Here is a 10,419-nt window from a genome sequence, read left to right as displayed (position 1 = left end):
ATTAAAAACCACTTATTAGAAGGAGAAAAATGTGTGAAAAAAGAAAAACCCACTATCCAATGATGCAAACAGTGACATCGGAGATGTTAGAATGACCCAAAGCGGACTGTACAACAGCCATCATAAAAACACTTCAAGAAGCCATTGTAAACACACACCAAACAAATGAAAACGTTGATTTTCAATGGAACTGAAAAATAGTCTCAGCAAATAGAAAAAAAAACAAATAAACATATTTAAAACCAACGGGAAGGTTCAACAGCAGAATGGATAAGATAAAAGGCAAAACAAAGACAGACAAAACATTAGACACAATGACAGAAGATACTAAACCTGACCATGGGAAGAACAGACTGAAAAATGCACACACAAGAGTTTAGGAGAATGTGAGCTAAAATAAAACGACACTTTCTAAGTTATTAAGTAAATTCGGGTTACAAGTTTTATTTTTGAAACATCTTTGTGGATGACACAAAGAATGATTATCCTAAGAAGGATGTATAAAAATCCTTGGCAGACTCATATTATACCAAAAATGGACCCAGGAAACGCAGCCTTTGAAAGTTCACAGGTTGGAACAAGGGTACCATCAACACCGAGGAGAAATCACCTTCATTGAGTTACTTATTGCCATGTCCACAGTGAAGATGCTAAGTGATGGGTGAGGACGCAGTCTCTTCAGAGCCGCAGCACAACTTCAAACCGAAGAGCTAAGCCAGGCAAAGAAGCCCTTCTCCTGCTGGCGGGGCCCCTTGTGCTGAGGAAAACACTCTTCTCAGAGAAAAAATCTCACTTTGCAAGTGCCAGTGAGTCCTCTCAAGTTTCACCCACTTTTAAATGGCCTGAGAAAAATCACTTTGGGGGCTGTTTTCAGTATTTGTTTATTTCTAGTGAAGATGATAGGGATTATCTTTGTGTGTGTATAAACGTAGAGTCCAATTTTTATAATAGCTAGACATATTCAACTCACAAATTTTCCATCCAAGTCCAATTTGTCAAAGTCACTAAATCTGAAGAGATCCCATCACAATTTGTTTTAAAAGCATGAGGCTAAAGATTTGGCTTTTGGCGGAGGAGGCAGAAAAGACAGAAATGGGACCTCAAAAAAAAAGTTTAGGTAAAACTGAAACTCCAAGTTAAAATGAATTCAGAACCACTTTCTATTTTTTAGTGTGGCACGGACTACCCCAGTCCTTTACTTAGTTTTATTACAAATAATAAGATTCCAACATCAGGTCCCCAGACCATGCTCACTGCCCCTTCTCCTTTAAAAGAGTCCCAAGAGCACTTCCAAGTGTGAAGTGTCTTTACTCCCGGTGTGTGTTAATAAAGCATTTAATCCTTGCACAGGAAATCTGCATGAGACAGGACAGGAACACCCTGCTGATGTGCTGAGTGTCACACCATGGGCCCAGAGTAGGCATCACAAAGGATTCCCAGTTTTAACTCCATGTGACAGTTTCCAAACAATGCAAAAGTGTAGAGGACTGTATAAAACGTAAGATTCTCTCAAAAAAGATGTATGGTGCATTTTTTTTTTTTAATTAAAAAAAAAATCAGTCTTCTTGGCTAAAGATTGGCAGATGTGTTTTCAACCTCAACAGGTCTGAAACTGGCTCTGGTCTTTTATGGTAGAAGCTGAGTCCAGTGATGAGTTCGACATCCCTGACCCGTGCTCTGTGCAATGCCAGCAACTCCTCAATCCATGAAGAATCCTGCTTCCCATGCTAGAAGGTTGGAAAAATGAAGAAGTGTCACCAGAGAGCACTCAGTCCATTTTCCCAATAAGATCCCCCTCTTTCCAGCCTAGTCACTAAGGACTTTTGGAGCTGTGAGATGATAAGCCATAGGATCCATTTTAGGCATGATCCACATTTTTGAATAGCATAATTTCCAGTACATACAACATACACATCTGTTAAATGAGATGTATCAAATTTGAGGGAAAAAAGGGAACTGGGAACAGATGGTTGCATTCCTGGGGGCTTAAAAAATAACAGAAAGCTAGGCAGTGGTGGAACACACCTTTAATCCCAGCACTCAGGAGGCAGAGGCAGGCAGATATCTGAGTTTGAGGCCAGCCTGGTCTACAGAGAAAGTTTCAGGACAGCCAGGGCTACACAGTCAAACCCTATCTTGAAACACCAAACAAACAAACAAACAAAAAAAAAAACCAAACATGAAAATGGAAACTATATATATATATATCATGGTAGAGAAGAAAATGGGAGAAAAAAATGTGGATACAAGTTCTGGTTGTATGACTGTTGTATAGGAAAACTACTTGACAAGTGAGTTTGTACTCCTTTACCATATTCTTCTAGAGTGGTTTATTTATTTATTTATTTATTTATTTTTAAATTTTATATGTATGGGTGTTTTGCCTGCATGCATATCTGTGCACCACAACAGACAAGATCATCAGATCTCCTGAAACTAGAGTTACAGACGGTCGCTATCTGCCATGTGGATGATACAAATCCAACCGAGGGCCACTGGAAAAGTAGCCAGTGTTCTTAACTATTGAGCCATCACTCCTGGCCCTTTGCTAGGGTGGTTTTAAAGATCAAGTATAAAGATGTGAGCAACTGTATTATTGCATGAACTCTAGTTCCCATAGGAATATGTTATCTTTATGGCTGCATGAAAATGGGGTTGGGAATACGAAAAATGCAATTTCATTTCTGAAGAGAGTAAAGACCTAGAGAATATGAGATCAGGAAAGAACCAAAGGGGCGTTTCCTGGAAAATGAAAGTAGAGATCATGGTTAAATCAGATAATGTGGACAGAAATCATACATCCTTATGCTATAAGCATTTCTGAAAGTGGCCATGGGAAACCGTCAAAGACATATATTGAAAAGCCTATAGGGCCGGTAAGGTGGCTTAGCAGTAGAGGCCCTTGCTGCCTAACTTGGCTGCACAAGTTTCACTCCCAGGACAAACATGGGAGAAGGAAAGAACCAACTCCTGAAAGTTGTTCTCTCAGATCCACGTGGTGTTTGCACACACACACAAGTGCACACCTACATTATAAATAAATGTAATTGTTTTAAAAGCCCCATGCATTCTTGGGACTTATTAGCTGAAAAATCACAGACAGACTTTTCCCATACAAAGCAGATCAGCAACCTCCCATTTCCCATTAAGCTTCAATTTCCTACTGCCTAATACTCAGTCCTCTCTCTGCCACAACCCTTACTCTGGCTTTGAGAAGAGCAGCTAAATCCGTGAACGTAGGTAGTTTGCATGTCTTCCAACATTCATAGGAATGGGTAACAAGTAGACATACGGAGTCTGTTTCTTCTGGCTAATGAAACTAATCTTTAGTCATTCCTTCAGAGGTAAAATAGAAGGATCAGCAACTATGTGTGGCATGCCTTAAAATAACCCTTTTTCTGGCTCAGATCCAATATTTAGCATCTTCAAAGTATGTCGCCATTAAAGAATTGGAATAAATGTTTCCATCAACAAAGGAATGGCAGAGTAGAAGAGAGATTCAGCATTTGACTCACACCACTCAGTATCATTTTGATGAAAGGATAAATTGGGGGTGGGCCTTTTTATTTTAGCAGCTTGGTGCAGAATTAAAATGTGAAATCTAAAAATCAGGAACTATTTTTGAGTTCATGTGGGCCAAAGCCACATGCTAGGTGTGATAGGACAGAAGAGAGGAGTGGCCTGGGTCCCAGATGATATCACTGACTCACAGCATTGCACCAAGACTATATACCACTAAACTTCCTGTCATAGGAAAAAAAAATGCCCACTCACTTAAGTCACTGTATTGATGCTCCAGTTATTTGTTCCAGAACATACTTAATCTTTAATACTTATTACGTTATTCCTATGGGCTTTTAAAACATAAAGGACAACTGATGTATTTAATGGCAATTTAATCTCTCAAGGAAAAGAAACAATGAATGTAAACAATTGTTCCAAAAAAATTGGAATGATAAATACGATAGGAAAGATTCTCATAATGTTACATATAGAGGCTTATTTTAATGCTGATTACAACTTTAAAACTAATTAATAAGAGTGCAATTATAAGTCTAGTCTTAGAATCCAAGAATATTCCTATCACAAATCAATCTAGACTTTAGCAACTAGGCCATAGGAGAAGTTTCTGACGAAATTTTTAATGTTTTTAAGAACAAGGTGGTCTTCTGCAAAGATGTGTCATTTTCAAAGATCGATTTAAGGACCACTGAGATGGACTTGTCACCAAGCTGGACAACCTGAGTTCGATCCCTGAATCCCACATGGTGGAAGAAGAGGACTCCTCACACATATCCATAGGCCTCGACATGCATGATGCACCAAGACATGCATGCCCACAGATAAACGTGCACGCGTATGCACACACACACACACACACACACACACACACACACACACACATACACACACCATACATGGTCTCTAATAAATATATAGTAAAAAACAAGGACCACATTTAACACCATCATGCAATTCTAAAGCTCATGTACACTCCGGAGTTGTGTTTCTTCTGGAGCAATGTAAGGCACACGCACTACATGTCAATGTGTGAGGGAGGAAAGGAAGGCTACTTACCGGACAGCTCTCAATGTGATCAGGCCGGTGAGGCAGAATGAAGGCTGAAGAATCTAAGTCTGTGCACTCTAAGGGGATCTCATAGGACTGTTTGCAAAAGGTGAGCACAATGAAGAAGTGAGTTGGAATCAGAACTTCTTGACTGCGGATGACTTTGCTGTTTCTGTAAAACATGCAATATACATTCTCACTAAGAAATATCTAGCCAGGCAGTGGTGGCGCATGCCTTTAATCCCAGCACTCAAGAGACAGAGGCAGGCAGATCTCTGTGAGTTCGAGGCCAGCCTGGGCTACAGAGAGAGTTCCAGGAAAAGCACAAAGCTACACAGAGAAACCCTGTCTCGTGGGGGGGAGGGAATATCTATCTTTCTTTTAATAAGCACTTCAGTAGGACTTGCATTTAATCAAACATATACATATCTAAAATTCAAATTCAGTTAAATAAGCATGTTATAAGAAGTTAAATAATCATGATGTCTCAATATTCCAAAAGATTGATGCTAATAATTAGAATATTCAAATAACTTTTTTCTATTGAAATTAGTTTTTTTCCATTTCTACCTAAAGAATATTCAGACAGTAAATATATATATGCATGTATACATACATATATATATACATATTTACACACATATATTCATCTTTGAACTCTTATAACCAATTTCTAACTCTAGATCAATATTTATGGTCCTTGTCTTCCACACAGTTACAGATAATGGACCAAAGTGTCTTCTTCCAGTCCTTTCAGAGAGGACATGTCATGAGCTCTCCACCCCTTTGACTGAATAATACTGTCATAACAGTGTCATTAAGACATTGTTAAATACAGATTTTGTATAAATGAAAAAGATGATGAGTTCTGGCTAAAGCTGTCAGTGGGAGACATATACGTTCTCTTCTACACCCTCTACAACATGGCTTACAGGCCAGCTACGTAAAAAAAAAAATCCTGTCTCGATAGACACAGCAAAATTGGCTGGGTGTGGTAGCACACACACCTTTAATCCTGGCACTAGGGACACAGAGGCAGATGGATCTCTGTGACTTTAAGGCCAGCCTGGTCTACATGGTGAGTTCCAGAACAGCTAGGACTACATAGAGAAACCCCATCTCAAAACAAACAAACACACAAACAAACAAAAATCCAAAATAGTAGACACTGTTAAAAAACTATATATTTTACAAGTTGACATACTCCCAGTTTTGTCATGGGACAGTAAGAGAGTTCTCTGTGAGGGGAAAATTTCAGTAGAGTCTTTAGTATCTGTCTGTAGGAGCAAATTTTCTTTAGAAAATGGGTTCAGTTGCTGCTTTAAAGATCAACCAGGGTAAACATGGTGCTCAGTGGCAGACACTTGTCTCACTTGTGCAGGGTTTGACCCCTTCCCTACATATCATTCCCGTATAAGACTCAAAAAGCATCAACCAGGTTATAAAACATTCTCCATTCTCATTTTATAAAACCAGCTCCACTGATAGCGTCTTCAAGATGGTGGTTCCTTTTCTGCCATCCAATGAGAGATGGCTCCGTGCTGTGTTGTTGACTCAAGGCCATCAGATGTGAGGCACTACGTTTTTGTGACCCTTCTTATTCCTCCACTCTGGACTTCCGTCACTGTACCGGTGTCGTTCTCAGCCTAGGCTTCTAACTGACCATCGATTACACTGAGCCACACAGAGATTTTAAACCGGGGTTAGCATTCATACAGTGCTCGTGAACTGCTCTACTGAATCAGATGGGGGAGACATGACTTACTTCACTGAAAAAAAAATTATTTGATTGAAAACTGAGTAATATATTGAAATACATCATAAAGATTTCAAAGGCTCCTGGGTGATTTTTAAAAAAAAAAGTCTCCTATGAGCACGTGAATTGTGCGTACAGAAAAGGACCCGCTGAGTAGATGAAAATCCCCCTCGAGGACTACTTTTAGGACTGAAATACGCCCTTACCGTTTCAGGGTCTCCAAGGAATCATAGCATCCATCATAATCGAAGTCAAACACGGGACCGCTGACGACATTGACGCCGTTCCTTTCTTTGGAGTACCTTTGCAGCAGGGTGTCATGGAGGTACCGCCATATGACTGCAAGAGAAGAAAAGGTGCTCGATTTCCAAAAGCATGGCGACGGGCCACGCCGCCGTGTGGAAGCGGCTAACGACACGGAGCAAAGTTAGTCTTTCCGGTGATAATAGAGACTCGGTCAGTGTTGGCTCCGGTTTTAGTGTCAAGTCCAAATTCCTCCACTATTCACTTTGAGGCTTGGGAGGAGCCTGAAGGGCAAACACTCGATTCAACTCTGTCTCAGTATTTGGAAACACGTGTCTTGAGCTGAGGTCATGACCGCGTGTCTTAACTATTAAGCACTGATGCACCAGCAACAATGATTTAGACTCACTACTAATATCTGAATTTGTCCTCTGAAAATATACATGTGTCACACACAAAAATCTAAATAGAGGTGTCCTTACAAATGGCATATTTTGATATTCTAGATCATAAGTCTAAGTAGAAATGCTTCTTTACTCTTACAGGCGTCAGATACTAAAATGGTTAAGGATGCCATGAAATCTATTCATTTTAAAAATAAAATAATTTCACAAACTTACTTAAAAAAAGAACCATACTGAAAGTTGATTTATTAGTTTATTATAATCACTAGGTTACTTTACAGGGCAAACCTTACATTTTTTTTTTGCCAAAAATGTTTCTAATATTTAAATACAAAGCAAACAGATACTAGACTATATAGAACTTTTTTTTGTGTTCAAGTACTTTCAGAGTTAAACTTTGAAGAATGTATTTGATAAGTGCACATTTAATCAAAACCATAAATCCTATTCCCTACCAACTAAATCTACATATACTGAAACCATCGTCCATATATCCTATTACATATCAATTAAATCTACATATACTGAAACCATCGTTAAAGGTCTTTACCTTGAAAACTCTGATACATTGGCACTGTATTAGAAGTAAGCAATGCTTCAGAATATATTTGATTTGAAATTCTATTTAGTCCTAGAAAAGAAAAAGAAAGAAAAGAACTCTTTCATACAGCACAGATAACATTTTGCAATTTCTTGTGGTGGAGAGAGAAGCATTTTTAAAAATTAACTGAGTGTCACCTCAAGCCTGTTAAACCTGCCCCCAGTCTAGGAGAAGGAAAACGCAGTACATTTGGCCAAGTTCCTTAGACAAATTAAAATGTAAGCTCCTTTCTTTGTGCCGATCTTTTACCAAAGAGACACAAATTAAAGTAAGAAAGTCCCGGACCATGCATTCTCAAACTTTAACCTTATTTGTTTTATTCCAGCTGAAAGAATATTGTTTACAACCTTCTTAAACTTTGTTTATAACGGTCAAAGGAAGGAAGCTCTGAATGCTGCCTTCAGCACATCGTCTACCACCTAGAGAAAACAACCCATGGGTCTGCCCCAGCGTGCCGCATAAGGCTGCCTTGAACTAGGACCCACAGCCAAGTTTTGCCTGCAGACACTTACTGGGGGCTGAACTGGAAGCCGAGGGCTTGGGCATCTGGTACCTTTTGAGTTTTGCCTTTTAAGGCTGGCTTTAAAGAGTCTTCTCATTAGCATACAAATCTGTCACTTTAGAAATGGAGCCATGCCTTCCCAAGGGCCATTCTAGAGGCTCTGTAGCAAGCTATGAAAGCTCCTCCTTCACCTGCTTCCTTCACCAATCACGTTCATTGCAACTAAGCTGTCTGTACACCCTTCCTAAGATCCAGATGCAGCCTTTCACTCCCAATGAGTCATCTACCTGAAGTATTTGCACCAGGTCAATTACTCCACCAACACACAATAAATATACATTCAAACCTTAGACCAACGTAATGCTTTCCCGAGTATGTTCCTAATGTATAATTTTCACTAGCAAATAAAAAGCCTCCTCCACACAGTGCCACAGAATCCTTGGAAGGTATTTCTCACTAATTTATTTTATTACTTTCATTGTTGATATTTTTAATTTGGTGCTGCCACTCTGACCCAGGGACATGCTAGGCAAGTTCCTCAGCAGTGAGTCACATCCTCAGACCCATGAGAGATTTGTAAGCAAGCAAAGACAGAAGAAGCTAAGTGAAGGGAAAGCCATGAGGCAGAGGTGGGGAGGTACTTACTTGGCGGAGTGAGGAACCCATAACTTAGCTTGGAATTGTTTTTATAAAAGGAACATTTATGGGTGGGACGAAAAGGAATCCGAAGGTCCTGGTATAAGCAATTGGAAAAGTCATCTGTCGAGAGAGAGTCCTGAAGAACAAATAGTGAAGAGTCAGCAGGTATCCGACATGGAGCAGCGAAGGAAGCTAACGAATGAATTAAAGGCAAACGGTGTTGCCCAGGATTCACAGCCTTCTTCTCCAGCTTCCCATCTGTCTACAGATGTTCTCTAACTGAAGCACAAACACTCTCTACAGTGGTAAGACTATAAATCCTTATACATGCACATATCTTCGGCTGTGATGGCTTCGTGCTTTATTTATACAATTTTAGGTATTGTAGGAAATAACGTTTCAATTTCTAGAAATCTACGCCATCTTCCATATCCAAAAGTACAGCTAAAAGTTGCTGAGAGAGGGAGGAGAAGCCACTGAGAACCAAGGTGAAGCCCTCGGGGGTCATAATGAATGTGATTTCACATAGCTTTTCTTAGATTAAAAAAACAATCAAAATTCAAGCCGCATCAATGACCATCACAAATAAAGGTCATAAGTATCAATAAAGCTGGTGTTCACCAAACATGGCGAGTGCTACATGCTACAAAGGGAGGAAAGTGACTGAAGGTAACCTTCAAAAAATTTTTTAAATGCTCAAGAAATTTTTCATAATAATAAAATAAACATTTTAATAGAAATGATATGCATCTATACATCTCCCTATCTTTTTATTTAGGAGTCTCAGAGAGCTTAACACTAAGTTCATTTATTAAGTCTAACTGCTTCCCTCAATGGAGCTCTCTTCAATCCCTTAAGGGCATCTTGATGTCTTACCCATCACCCACAGTTCCTTTACAATTCCTCTTCCATCTAAGTACCATGGGGCTGGAGTGAGTGAAATAGTAGTCTTATTCTGGGATATTTGCACATGCTGTTTTCAAGGTCCCACCGTTCTGTTGTTGGTAGGAGCAGAGAGAGGAAGTAAATGCCTCCTGGTCTGGGCTGGGATCTTCAGGCAGATGGGAGGCAGTGGCAGGGCTGAGCTCTCAAGATCTCCTTAGATTTGGTCAGTTGAATACAATCCATGTACTCAGACAGCCACGTATTTACAAAAGAATGATTGTGACTGATTGCCAATCTGATTTCCTTAGATTGTAAATCAGAGTCACACAATATTAAAAATAGGAGGTCAAAGAGGATAAAGGAAAACCAGCTACTGAGGAGTGTATTCTCAGAGCCACACAGATAAGTAGCAGTAGACCTAAAACTTCCCTCTAACTTTCTGGACTCTCTGTTCAGTACTCTCTTCCTTCAGGAAGAGGCAATAGATTAACACAAGTAAGCTGCTTTCAACATAGTGCAAGAGGTGACAGATACTTGCATTACTGAGGAAGGTGTAGGATGTCCAGAGTGGCATGAGGAGGTCCTGGCTGTATCCACTCATAAAGTGTTGCTGATAAAGAAGACAGACACTGTGTTTCTTCTGCAGAAGCTGGGGCCTTCCATGTGGTACGGTATTAAAGTCAATAGCCTCTGCTGCAGTCATAAAGGGAAAAGAAAACCACACTTTATGTTATTTGGTACTATACAATGGAACACTCATCCAACCCTCTCCTCTTTTGAGACATATGGAGAAGTTAGCTTTCAACTGTAGAAAACATCA

The 10,419-nt window shown here is 39.7% G+C and overlaps 1 protein-coding gene across 1 annotated transcript in view; it reads right to left on the bottom strand.

The window, feature by feature from the left end:
• Nucleotides 1-416: 416 nt before the first annotated feature.
• Nucleotides 417-10,419, bottom strand: part of Enpp1 (ectonucleotide pyrophosphatase/phosphodiesterase 1) — a 64,139-nt gene continuing 54,136 nt past the window's right edge. The window contains exons 20-25 of the mRNA XM_028877405.2: nucleotides 10,138-10,292; nucleotides 8,721-8,850; nucleotides 7,523-7,603; nucleotides 6,532-6,664; nucleotides 4,579-4,741; nucleotides 417-1,727 (exon numbers count right to left, since the gene is read on the bottom strand). Coding sequence (XP_028733238.1) covers nucleotides 1,557-1,727; nucleotides 4,579-4,741; nucleotides 6,532-6,664; nucleotides 7,523-7,603; nucleotides 8,721-8,850; nucleotides 10,138-10,292 — 833 coding nt within the window. The 3' untranslated portion in view covers nucleotides 417-1,556. The remainder of the gene's footprint in view (nucleotides 1,728-4,578; nucleotides 4,742-6,531; nucleotides 6,665-7,522; nucleotides 7,604-8,720; nucleotides 8,851-10,137; nucleotides 10,293-10,419) is intronic.

The sequence above is a fragment of the Peromyscus leucopus genome, chromosome 8a (genome assembly GCF_004664715.2).
Source record: "Peromyscus leucopus breed LL Stock chromosome 8a, UCI_PerLeu_2.1, whole genome shotgun sequence".
Classification (NCBI taxonomy): Eukaryota; Metazoa; Chordata; class Mammalia; order Rodentia; family Cricetidae; genus Peromyscus; species Peromyscus leucopus.
Note: the sequence above shows the minus strand (reverse complement) of the source record. Positions and strands in the feature narration are given on the sequence as shown.